The 13,859-nt window shown below is 33.3% G+C and overlaps 2 protein-coding genes across 3 annotated transcripts; both read left to right on the top strand.

Moving 5' to 3' along the window:
• The first annotated feature begins 4,092 nt into the window (after positions 1-4,092).
• LOC106339765 lies at positions 4,093-5,878 on the top strand. The gene is made up of 4 exons (XM_013778635.1): positions 4,093-4,256; positions 4,909-5,016; positions 5,092-5,196; positions 5,423-5,878. The coding sequence occupies exons 1-4, from the start codon at positions 4,154-4,156 to the stop codon at positions 5,647-5,649; spliced, it is 543 nt and encodes a 180-aa protein (XP_013634089.1). The 5' UTR covers positions 4,093-4,153; the 3' UTR covers positions 5,650-5,878.
• A 5,242-nt stretch (positions 5,879-11,120) lies between these two features.
• LOC106337137 (oleoyl-acyl carrier protein thioesterase 2, chloroplastic) lies at positions 11,121-13,316 on the top strand. 2 transcript variants are annotated; one of them, XM_013776186.1, is made up of 6 exons: positions 11,121-11,638; positions 11,847-11,956; positions 12,031-12,144; positions 12,340-12,435; positions 12,536-12,692; positions 12,782-13,316. In XM_013776186.1, the coding sequence occupies exons 1-6, from the start codon at positions 11,312-11,314 to the stop codon at positions 13,052-13,054; spliced, it is 1,077 nt and encodes a 358-aa protein (XP_013631640.1). In that variant the 5' UTR covers positions 11,121-11,311; the 3' UTR covers positions 13,055-13,316. The 2 variants fall into 2 exon arrangements, with proteins under 2 accessions (XP_013631640.1, XP_013631639.1); XM_013776185.1 differs by having other exon boundaries at positions 11,122-11,638; positions 11,823-11,956.
• Positions 13,317-13,859: the final 543 nt, after the last annotated feature.

Here is a 13,859-nt window from a genome sequence, read left to right as displayed (position 1 = left end):
TCTTCCATCGACCGCCCATACCCACTCGACATCGATCGACATTCCACCTCGGACATCAATCGATACTGAGCCGCGAGACATGGTTGCGACACTAGTTCTAATTCATGACACGACTGGAAACCTGCATGACCAGGAGGGTCATCTGCGTAATGCAGCAGGTCAGAAGATAGATGATCATGAGGTTGTAATCCCTGATATTGATGCTGATATTACAGCTGCTCAAGCTGTAGACGAGGCTGCTAGACCAAGAACATTAGCTGATTACAAGAGGCCAAATCAGTACTACGAGAACATATCTGCCATCCGTCCTCCAGCCATACATAGGCAAGACTTTGAGTTGAAGCCTTAATACTTCACACTCGTGGGACAGACACCATATTGTGGGTTATCACACGAGCATCCTATGGACCATCTGGAAAGGTTCAAGGATCTATTTTCTGCTATTAAACCCAATGGAGTCCCTGAGGACTACCTCTTTTGCAAGCTCTTCAAGTACTCACTTGCTGGAGAGGCTTCGCACTGGCTTAACCCTCTACAGCCAAGATCTCTCGCATCCTGGTCTGATATCAAGAATGCATTCTTATGCCACTTTTTTGATGACACATGTGCTGAAGACTTGAGGAGTAAGATGCTATATTCACACAGGAGCCTACAGAGTCATTCAGAAGCTCCTGGATCATATTCTAGTCATATCAGAGAGACTGTCCACACCATGGATTCAATGAAGTGCAGCTGCTCAGCACTTTCTTTAGAGGCATCGTACTGAAATATCAGATGGCTCTAAACTCAGCTAGTGATGAAAATTTCAACACTAGGAATCCAGAGGAGGATGTGAGACTTATTGAGAACTTGGCATCCATCAACAGCACCAAGAACACTGATTTCAGAAGAAAAAAATCGGTCCCTGCCCGAGGGAAAGAGCAGTTGGAAGATGTTAAGGCTAAGCTGGATAGTGTTCACAAGCTTCTCAAGAAACAAGTTAGCTTTGCAGGGGATGTAGAGGTTGTAGATGTCGACAGTGACATGGACGAAGAGGAGGATGTGAACTTTATCACTGTTTCAGGCCTTCAAAATCAGAGGTCTGGAAATCAGAGTGAATACAGAAACTCCTATGGCAATGGTCAGAAGAGTGGATACAACCAGAGTTCATAGTACCAGAAACTCTACGTCAGCAACTACAACAGCAGGAACAAACCTTATGAAAGTTCTTACTATCAAAATCAACCACCGCAGACTCGAGAGAGCAAGATAAAGTCCATGCTTGATCAAGTTCTTGAAGGTCAGCAGAAGTTAATGGTGAACTTCAATGGAAAGATTGATGTTGTCTACACAGAGCTGAACTCAAAATTTGAGTCTTTGAACACACATGTGAGGAAGTTGGAGACACAAGTGGTTCAAACAGGAGACACTATTAAAAGACAGGGGGCCTTCATGAAGGATAAAGGGGATGACTCACTGAAGCACCACGTGAATGCAATCATGGATGATGATTTCTGGCAAGTGGTTAAGGAGGAGAAGATTGAGGAAGGAGACTTTCAAGTCGAAAGCTCCATAGGTTTCGGCGGTTTACATTGGTGTCGACCGACAGAGAAAGATGAACATCGATCGACATCAGTTTCTCAACATCGATCAACAGAGGAAGTTGCATCATGCGCGACCGTGAGAATTCTGACTCACGAAGAGTTCGCAGCTAAACACCCTCATCCACCCAAACCATTACGCATCAAGAAGTCGGACATCGATCGACGCCGATCGACATTCAGACTCGACCGACGATAAGCACAACTCACCCAGCGTCGATCGACGACCACCTCTAACATACCGAATACAGTTACCAAAGATTGATATAGCACGACTGAATGCACTCAAAAACCTATCTCAACCTTCAGAACACATTGCAGACAACTTTGATCAACATCTTGTATTAGTTACTCTTTGATCATATCGGATTTTGATGCTAGGTTTAAGGAATATCAATTACTACATAGATTTCTGAAGTTTTTGTTTTATAATTTAATCTGGTTTGATATTTATTGGATACATACAAACTCGAATGGGACATAATAGTATAAGGTCACCTATTAACGTTTCCATATAACTCTAATACATCATGTCAATGGCTAATCCCCAGAAACATTTAAAAAGTTATAACATGTAGTTTGTACTAATTAAAAAAGTGTCATGCTGAGTTATCATGTAATTGGAATGCTAATTTTGCTTACTTGACGGCTTGAGAATCAATTGAGAATTTTGTTAGTCCAAAATTAAATTGATAGGGAATGTTATATTATATAGTATGTCTATTGTGGACCATTCATTTATCAAATTGAAATTATTATATATTTTTCCTTAAAAAAAACCTACAGAATTACCTAATATGATTAAGATATATATGAAAATTAATGATTTTAAATAATAAAGATTTGCTAAGAATCTGTATACTTTATATCATTTTTGTTTAATTATTTATTATTAAAATAAATTACACAATTATATTAATCATATAATAAAATTTTACATTTTTTTTTGTATATGTTGTATTTTAAATTTTTCAAAACGAGTATAAATTACTAAAACTGTTAAAAGTCTCACATAAACTTTCGTGATCAAGTTTAAATTTTTTTCTATAATAAGATACAATGATTATAAAATCATATGAATAAATAATTTTATTTTTATAGGTGTTTATGTTAATATGTATATATATATCGTTTAAATTAAACTATACATCATATGAAAATACATACTTATATTTTGATATATGCGTTCAACATATAGTGAAAAGTTAATATTTTAATTTTGAAATCTTTATTGTTTTTCGTAAATGATTATAAATTATTGAAACCGGTAAAAATTTCACATTAAAAAAAAAATCGATGGTGTAAAATTTTGTTACATAAATATGCAAATAATCATAAAATCATATGAGTAGAAACCTCATTTAATAAATATCCATATTAAAAGTATACTATATATCTATGTTAATATCATTTAAATTTAATTATATATCATATATGAGAGATAATATTGATTGTTTTGATTTATTTACCCTAAAATGATTGCGAATAAACAAGAGCGGTCGTTTGATTTACATGTGCACGCCAATTTATTACATAATAGTAACTGATTTCTTAGTTATTTAATATATAATTATTATTTTATTATTTCATAATATGCAGAAAACATAAAATAAGTAATAAATATAAAATATTTATTCTGCACAAGATGCAGATCTTAAACTAAGTATGTATTTCTTCAATAATTTTAAATTTTAAACATTTTCTAAATCTGAGGCCAAAACAAAATAACGAAATGAGAACAAACTCAAAAATCAATATTTATATCGAGCAATAACCAAAATGAAAAAAAAAACACAAAAATGAGAAAAATATTGATGATAGATATGATTGACACGTGAGTGTAAACTTCTCATAGCCATAATTAACTTTTCAATTGTTAAATTATGATATAAAACCGACATAGTTTCATTGTAACCAAATAGTAGGCATGATTTTTATGTGATAAGTGATTTTTTTACTTAAAATATTTTTAAAAATGAGATGAGCTCATCAGTAAACAAATTATGTAATTAACAAAAAAAAATTTAAAAAATTGTTTAAGGGCCAAAAATATTAATTCGATTAAGAATATAAATTTTATTTTTCCATACTATATTTTTTAAATAATTTTCATATAAATTCATCTTGCGCAAGATGTAGGTGTTATCCTAGGATGTATATTGTTTAGTGCATAAACCAAAATATTTATGGAACAATGAATGCTTAAAGGGTGCAAATGATATGTACAACGAAGCCAGAGACGTAAGGTTTCGATGAATCATAAGATTCGGTTAGGACTGTATTTGTATTATCAAATTAATGGTAATATTTTAATCATGCGAATGATGTCTACGTTATATGAAACTTTATGCTAGCTTAATGGTATATACGAAATATGTGTTAGTCTTAGAGGTGATTAAATTACTAAGTTGCCATTAATGAGAATCTTATGTTTAGTTTTAAAATGAATGGCATTTTTAGTAATATCTCATATGATAGCAAGGTTAAATTCAAAGAACAATTAGTGCTATTTGTTCGCGGGGGGTCAACCAAGCCGAGTCACCATTTAGCAACACAAATTGGAGTGTTCCGAAATGGAGTCGGAGGATCCGAAACTCTCAGAAGAGGCGATTCAGCTTCCGATCGAGCAGCCGCCTTCGTTATCGGAGCGTTTATTGATCCCTTCTCTTCTCGCAGGTTTCGACCTTTCCGCTCTTGATTTGGATCTTTAGAGAATAAAAGTTTTATCCATACCTTATAGGAATTGGTATTGATCGATTGATTGATTGATTGTAACTCTTAACTGTGTTTTTGAGATTTCTCTTTTAATGGATGTATAAGCTATCTTTATAGGGTTTTAGACTTATGTGTTTTGTTTTTGAATTTTGAATTTTGGGAATCATATAGAATGAAATGATACATTGAATCATATATTGCCATTGGTACTGCAGAAACTTTCTGAGTATTGTGATAGCTGGACTTGTGATTTTGCTAAGATTATTCTCTTGGCAACATGTAGTGTGTATTGATAAAGATCTCAGCTTTATACTTATCTTCTAAGGGCTTAACTACAGTAACATCTGACTTTTCTATTGCTTAGATCATAGAGTTATGGAAAGTGCAAGATTTAGCATCACCACTTTTAGTTTTATGCTATCTTTTGAGGGTCAGTAAATTCTGTTTTGGCTTGTCTTTTCTATTTGGAGATGGATTATCTGTGTTTTGTTTCTTGGGATTATATTCTCAGCTTTATGCTGTGCTTTTAAGGATTTAGAGGACCTAAGCTCTGCGTTGCTTAGAGATTTTGGGATCGTAGAGTGATCTGAGATTTTGTATTTATCCAATGCAGGAGTAACAGGGGGAGGAGTTGGTTTACTGTCAAAACGTAGGAAAGCTCATCCCAATATACCAGCTACATATGCTACTAATTCTGCCATCGTTGCTGCTTGCTATTGCGGTAACTAATAACCTCTCTGCTTTGACAATGAGACTCTTTTGATTTCTATAAGAAGTGATCTTTTCCTTTTCGCAGGGGTTCGTGAATTGGTTAAAATAACTAGAAAATCACAAGACGACGATTTAATGAATTCAGCCATCGGTGGTCTTTTCAGTGGTGCTTTATTAGGACGACTTCAAGGTTTGTTATCTGTCTGCTGTCTTCTCTAATCTCTGTTCTTAAACTCTGAAGAATTGCTTGTCTTAATCTCTGAAATTAACGGGATGTGCTTCTTTTTTACTTCAACTTCATTACTTAATACATGTGCTAAATATAATACCTCATTTTCTGTTTGCTGAATGGATCTTTGTACATTTTTTGGTGACCTTGAAACTAACATTATAGGGCATATTGACGGTGTTTGCAGGAGGACCTCGTGGTGCATTTCGATACTCTATAGCTTTTGCTACGGTTGGCACAGCATTTGATTATGCTAGCCTTAGATCAAAACCTTTTTTAGAGAGGGTGCGCAACATGGATTCAATCACGTTACCTGTGTGGTTTCCTATACAAATTCTCAACGAAGAAGCCCTTGCTAAAAAGAAAGCTGAGGAACAGAAACTCTTCCCAAGATTGAACAAAGAAGAATCTTGACATCTGATAAAATCAGTTTAAAAACTGGGTTTGTTTATTTCGTCGACGTAATTCCGGTTTTTCTAGATGGCTTTGAAGAGAAACCTTGACATTTTTGTTTCTTATTTGTTACACTATAAGAGTAGTTGTTTGTTGGCCTACAAACTGTTAACTTCTCGGATTGCTTTTGTTGGTTTGTGGTTCTTGAATTTAGGGTAGCTATAGTCAATAAATGTGGTTATGTTGGGTTCTTGAATTTAGGGTAGCTATAGTCAATAACTTCTCGGATTGCTTTTGTTGGTTTGTGGTTCTTGAATTTAGGGTAGCTATAGTCAATAACTTCTCGGATTGCTTTTGTTGGTTTGTGGTTCTTGAATTTAGGGTAGCTATAGTCAATAACTTCTCGGATTGCTTTTGTTGGTTTGTGGTTCTTGAATTTAGGGTAGCTATAGTCAATAACTTCTCGGATTGCTTTTGTTGGTTTGTGGTTCTTGAATTTAGGGTAGCTATAGTCAATAACTTCTCGGATTGCTTTTGTTGGTTTGTGGTTCTTGAATTTAGGGTAGCTATAGTCAATAACTTCTCGGATTGCTTTTGTTGGTTTGTGGTTATGTGATACTAATATTTTGGCCATTATCATAAATAAATTTTAATAACTAAAACATTATTTTATAAAGGTAGTTTTTGATTGTACAGGTTTAAAAAATAAAATCAAAGTATTAACCATTTTTATCTTGTTTTTTTTTTCAACTTTTACTATATTTAAAAGGAAATTGCATCTTGCACCCTATAACAAAAAAAAATTAAGAAAATAACCAAACCGCATTTCCTTTTTCCTTTCTTTTTTTAATATCTTTCTACTCCCTAGATATTTAATTATTTTTGGCATAGACTTTGAAGAAGTCTTTGCACCTGTAGCAAGGATAGAAACAGTGAGATTTATCATCGCTTTGACTGCATCTAATGGTTGGGAAGTGCATCACCTAGATATCAAAACATCATTCTTTCACGGTGATATAAAGGAGACTATATATGTGACACAACCTAAAGGATTTGAGGTAAAAGGACATGAAGATAAAGTGTATAAACTACATAAAGCTTTGTATGGTTTAAAACAAGCTTCGAGAGCGTTGAACGAGAAGCTAAACAATGTTCTTCAGGCACTCAAGTTTCATCGATGTCATAAAGAGCCGTCACTATGTCGAAAGTATGAAGAAGGACATATGATTCTAGTGGCTGTATACGTAGACGATCTTATCATCACAGTTGAGTTTAGAGAGAATTCAAGGCGAGTATGGCGGAGAAGTTCGAGATGATTGATCTCAGAAGGCTGACATTATTTAGGGATTGAGGTTCATCAATGCGAAGAAGGTAGTACACTCAAACAAGAACGGTATGCTGAGAAAATTTTAGCTGAAACCGGCATGGAGGATTGCAATGCCAGACAAGCACCTATGGAGTTTGGACTGAAGTTATCAAAAGCAGAAGATGAACAAGAAGTAGACGAGAAAAGCTATCGGCGAATGATCGGGTGTCTTACGTATTTGTTGCACACGCGGCCTGATCTATCCTTCAGTGTAGGGATATTAAGCCGTTATATGCACAAGCCGGAGACATCACACGCAGCGGCCCTGGAGCAGATATTGAGATATCTAAAAGGGACACTTAGCTACGGACTGTTCTTCAAACGGATGGTAAAGTCAAAACTTGTAGGGTACAGCGGCAGCAGTCACAACATAGATGAAGATGATGGACGAAGCACCACAGGTCATGTATTCTATCTTAACGCATGTCCAATCAGTTGGTGTTCACGGAAACATGAAATGGTGGCTTTATCTTCATGTGAAGCTGAATTCGTGGCTGCTACTGAGGCTGGTAAACAAGCTATATGGTTGCAAGAGTTACTTGAAGAAGTCACCGGAGAACCATGCGGAAAAGTGATGATCAAGATCGACAACAAGTCCGCAATCACCCTTACCAAAAACCCGGTTTTTCATGGAAGAAACAAGCATATACATAAGCGTATCACTTCATCAGAGAATGTGTAGAAAATGATCAAGTCGACGTACAACATGTACCAGACAATGAGTAAAAGGCGGATATCTTAACTAAAGCATTAGGAAGAATTAAGTTCAAAGAGATCAGAGAACTTATTGGAGTTCAAGATTTAGAAGAAGTTAACTTCAAGTTTAAAGGGGAAAATGTTGGAAGTAAACTTGAGAGTTAACTTTGAGCTCAAGTTATACTTATCCTAGTTGAGTTGTGATTAGGATAAATTAGGTTGTACTAATGTGCTTAGGAAATTATAAATCTATAGGGAGACGTCAAATTGTGACATAACTTATGAGTTTGAGAGATCTTGCGAGAACTTAAGTTTTGAGAAAGTTTCTTAAACCAATAAGAGTGATTCTTATTGATTTATTGAATTCATACTTTTGAGGTTAAAACAATATATGAACCTTCAAAATTTGAAGTTTTGAGTAGTAAAACTTCATATTTTGAAATTTTTTTACGGATAGCAAAGAACTTGATTTTTGAAGCTATAGAGTGTTTTTTAAAAAATGCTCTTATGCCTAAAACAGATGGGATAGTTATAAACCTACTAATATTTCCACCAGCCACGACAAACTATTGGAGTGCAACTGGAATGCATTTTTTTGGAATAAAATTTTTCTGAATGCTTAATTTCTTCTTATTTCACAAAATATTCATCAGTTGCAATGAAAAAAATGAATGAGTATTCCATCTCATTCCATATTATTTCTTTCCATTCTAAAAAATATCAACATTCTTTTGAAAAATCATTCTACGTAAAAATAGTTCTGGAACTAATTCCATTCCATTGGATTCCAATAATTATCATTCTTTTAATTCCACTTAGTCCTTTTATTAACATCTAGTTACAGCCTTGGTATCATTCTGTAAATCGCTTAGTGTGTATAAATATATTCACTTTGAACAAAAAATAGAAAATACATTCACAAAAGATAGAAAATACTTAAATTTATCCCTAATTAATCTGCGAATAATCTCCAATTTTGTTTCACTCCTTAGGTCTGGACAGACCACCCTACTCACCACTACAGTAATTCCAAACATAAAATACTAAGACCATTTTCAATGATGCTTCATTTTTTACTTTTTACTTCATTTTGAAGCAAATTTTACTTCAATGGTGCTTCATTTCTTGTTTCAAAATGAAGCAATGAACAGTATGACTTCAAATTTGAAGTAATACTCTTCATTGCTTCATTTGTGAAGCTGAACTTTCTAAATTATAAATTGGTCTTTACCTTTTGTTTGTTTCTATCTTTTACCGAAATAAATTATATATGTCAATATTATCCAATCAATTTTAAAATTTTGACAATTCTATTCATCTAATTAGATATTTATACTGAAAAACATGAGAATATAAATTTTAATTCGTTTAAAAATAATTGAAGATAAAGAATATCACATTTTACTTCTAAACACTTTTATTAATCATTTAAAGAAAAAATATATATAAAATGTCTTTTTTACAAAATATGGCGTTCTGTGTTTGTTTATTTATGTTATGTAGTAATATTTTAATATGATAATATTTGATTTATATTAAATAATAATTATGTTAGATTATTATTAAAACAAAACACTTGGGTAAAATTACTAAATATGAAAATGTATAAGATGTTATTAATAATTAATGATAAAATGGACATGGAATATACTTGGAATATTCATTTTACAAGAAAGAAATGAAGCAAACTATTGGAGGAGATGTGTTTCATTTTTTGCTTCATTTTAAATAAAGTGTACTTTTGAAGCTGAAAATAAAACCAACCATTGGAGATGCCCTAGATATAATAAATAGAACGGTGATGAGGTCACGTGCGAAATCAAAACAGAGTTTTCTTGTTTTTCTTTTCTTTTCTTGGAAACAAATAAATAGTGTGAAGTATGAAAATTTATATAATTATATATTTTCATGTTAAGTATTATTCAATACAAACTTTTGTATGTTACTCATTTATTTTGTGTTTCAGATCATTTCCAGATGGTTTTGGATCTATGGTTTATGCAATCGTTTGTTGTGCATCAACAACACAATGCATATGTATTCGTGTCATATTATTTTATATATGACAAAACTTAGTAACTTAAATATATATATTTTTTAAATTGCTGTTAATGATTTAAGCTTATATGAATACCAAAGAAAAATTACTCGTTTATTTTGAAGTATCTCTAATTGCATAGTTAATACTCAAATATTGTATACACAAATTAATTTTCTAATTAGTCGTTGACTGCACAAAATATAATTAAAATATTTAGCCGGTAAAATGTTAATTTTTTGTTGCCTTTATTGATATGGTCTTGGTTGAATATTTTAATATAAATAATTAGTTAAATAATAAATTTGTGCACACAATATTTAAGTATTAAAATATACATAAAAAATATTGAGTCTAACTCGTAACCAACACATGAACATTGAAAACAAATAGGAAAAAAATGGAAAAGAATAAAATTATAGGAACGATGAGGAATAATGATTCTTTATCATATTTAGTAAATAATAAATTTGTTATATATTTCTTTACAATAAAAAGAATGAGAAAAAAATAGAAAGAAAAAACTATTTTTATGAATGGTAAAATTTATTAAGAATATTAAAGAATGCATTATTTTTCTTCATTCTCTAGTCACCATTCATATTTTAAAAGTATTTTAAAATCATTTCCAATGTATTATGTATATACATTTTTTTTTGCTACGGTGCATATACATCAAAATTTATGGATACAAAAAGTTGCAGTCAAAATATTTGAGTGTGAAAGTTTATATAATTATATTTTACATGTTCAATACCATTTCTTTTCTTTTTTGACTAAAAAGAAAATTATCCAATACCATTTCTTAATACAAACTTTGTATTGTAACTCATTTATTACAAGTTTGTAAGATCATTTTACACAGATAACAATTTGTTGAAATATATCCCACAAATTATATTTGTATTAAAGATGTGAGACTGAAAATAGTTAAAGAATGTAAAGCTCATTTCCCATGTATCATGTATATACGCTTCGGGTGGAAGCCACCTTGGTCAAGTGGTTTGACCAAGGGTTCATTAATGTTTCTACGCCAAGAGGTCTGAGTTTTGATTCTCGGAGAATGCAGAGTTATGCGAATTAAAGAAGAAAAGACTTACAAGAGATCTGAAGCATGGCGCAAGGAGTACCGTCAAGCATGGATTCCATATAACGACTCAGGTGATGCAGTCAGACGTGAATCCTCATACGGCAGGTGAAATTATCGGCTGTAGAATCATCCGTAATATTTCTTGTATTAGCATAATAATTATTCGGGCGTTAAAAAAAAATGTATATACACTTCGTTGTTCAAAAGAAAAAAAAGTAAATACATTTCAATTTTTGATGGATACAAAAAGTTGTAGTCAACTATAATAAATAGAGCGGTGAAGAGGTCACGAAAGATCAAAACAGAGCTTTCTTATTCTCACCACACATGCGTCATTGCCAATTGGCGAAACAACCAGCTTTTTAATGGCAATATCGTAATTTACTAATCTCCACCTTCCTCGTTAACATCGAGCTTCAGATACAACACACAGATCCCTGATTCTTCTTCTATAAACCAAAACCTCAGAAACCATAAAAAAAAGGCATCAAAAATGTTGAAGCTTTCGTGTAATGTGACTAACCACTTACACACCTTCTCCTTCTTCTCTGATTCCTCCTTTTTCATCCCGGTTAATCGCCGTACCATCGCCGTCTCGTCTTCTCAGCTGAGGAAGCCGGCCTTAGATCCTCTACGGGCAGTTATCTCCGCGGATCAGGGAAGCATCAGCCCTGTTAATTCGTGTACACCGGCGGATCGGTTCCGACCTGGTCGATTGATGGAAGATGGTTATTCGTACAAAGAGAAGTTCATTGTTAGAAGCTATGAGGTTGGGATTAACAAAACCGCCACCGTCGAGACAATTGCTAATCTCTTACAGGTTCGAATCACATTTTTTTTTCTAAGTTTAGTGTATGCGTTTGGTTGTTAAACCATCTCGTGTCTTGATGTTAAACTATGTTCTAATGTGATCTAAGTTTTGTGTATGCGTTTGGTTGTTAAACCATCTGTTGTGGTTATGTCTTGATGTTAATTGTTAAGCATGAAAATATATATATTAATAGGAGGTGGCGTGTAACCATGTTCAGAAGTGTGGATTCTCGACCGATGGATTTGCCACAACACTCACCATGAGGAAATTGCATCTCATATGGGTCACTGCAAGAATGCACATTGAGATCTACAAATATCCAGCTTGGTATTTCTTTTCTTAGGACACTTTTGGAGGTCGGAGTTTGTAAACCTCAAAGCTTATTCTTACTTGGTTAACAGGAGTGATGTTGTTGAGATAGAGACATGGTGCCAGAGTGAAGGAAGGATTGGAACGAGACGTGATTGGATTCTAAGGGACTCTGCTACAAATGAAGTTATTGGACGTGCTACAAGGTTTGCCAAAAAGCTTTGTTACTATTCATAAATTCATTTGTTATCTGCCATCAATCAATGTACTAATGCAAATCACTGACATTAGTCGCGCAACAGTAACTCCCATACACGTTGCTTATTTAGATATATAGATGTATGCATTATTCTGGAACCTGAGCTTGTTTTTGTTTGACAAATGTTACATGGGTCTCTCAGCAAGTGGGTGATGATGAACCAAGACACAAGGCGGCTTCAAAGAGTTACAGATGAAGTTCGGGACGAGTACTTGGTTTTCTGTCCTCGAGAACCCAGGTGAAAAAGAATCATGCTTCCCTTCAATAATTATAATTGCTAGTTAAACAGATATTTAAGCATGTGGATCTCAACATGTTGTTCTCTGTATTTCTCGTAGACTAGCGTTTCCAGAAGAGAACAATAGCAGCTTAAAGAAAATCCCAAAACTAGAAGATCCAGCTCAGTATTCTATGCTAGAGCTTAAGCCTCGGCGAGCTGATCTGGACATGAACCAGCACGTGAATAACGTCACCTACATCGGATGGGTGCTTGAGGTGAGTAACTTAATAAAGCCTTCAAAACGTCTATCATTTTAATAATGAGCTAACTATTAAATTTGAGTTTGGTTCCTTGGTAATGGCAGAGCATACCTCAAGAAATCATTGATACGCATGAGCTTCAAGTTATAACTCTAGATTACAGAAGAGAATGCCAGCAAGATGACATTGTAGATTCACTCACCACCTCTGAAATCCCTGACGACCCGATCTCAAAGTTTACCGGGACCAACGGATCTGCCATGTCAAGCATACAAGGACACAATGAGAGCCAGTTCTTGCATATGCTGAGGTTGTCAGAAAATGGCCAGGAGATCAATCGTGGGAGAACACAATGGAGAAAGAAATCCTCACGATGATTTTCTTATATGCTTCTCCAGTGTTGGTGAAGTTCTTGCTTCACGTTTATAGTTTTATTGTCTCTTTTGATCAGATCTATTGTGGGGTTTAGATGGTACTGGATTATTTGTGTAGTGTGGCGTCTGTGTTGTTCGTTTTCTGTCCAAATTTTGGGCTTTAAGCCAAAACGTTTCTTAGGTCTTAATCTTTTGTCCGCTTGTATCTTTTCATAAACTAGATTTTTTCATCCAATTATATATGCTGAGTTTCTCTTATGAAATATGATGTGGGAGGCAAAAATTGCACAATTAAAATTTGTATTACCTAACTTTTTTGGATAACCTTAAGTTGTATGCCATGTACTATTGGTGATTAATAATATTTTTAATAATAAATACTATTTATTCCTTAAATAGTTACAATAAATATAAATATACTAGATCATGTAATAGTTACGATAAATACAAGATTTTGACTGCGATTTTAAAGTCCATGATAATTTTTTTTGTTGAAAAAATAATAAATTAATTTATATATTGTATATCCTTTCTTATTTAACATGCGTACTTAATTTATTTAAACTATTTTCCTATGCGGGCTAACTTTTCGGATTTTGAAAAAATTAATTTGTTAAATATTTTATTCTATATTTAAAATATTATATTAAAAATAATCATCAAAATTTTTATTTTAAATTTTATTCAATGTTTTCATACCCGACCTTGACAAAGAATTGGGTAATCCGTATATATTCTGATTCGGGAGTTGATTCGGGAGTAAATGAAAACTCATTAATTAAAAACTTGATAAAATTTGGTAAAAGCT

This window comes from Brassica oleracea, chromosome C4 (assembly GCF_000695525.1).
Source record: "Brassica oleracea var. oleracea cultivar TO1000 chromosome C4, BOL, whole genome shotgun sequence".
Lineage (NCBI taxonomy): Eukaryota > Viridiplantae > Streptophyta > Magnoliopsida > Brassicales > Brassicaceae > Brassica > Brassica oleracea.
The sequence above is the reverse complement of the archived record's forward strand: the minus strand, read 5'-3'. Positions and strand labels throughout refer to the sequence as shown.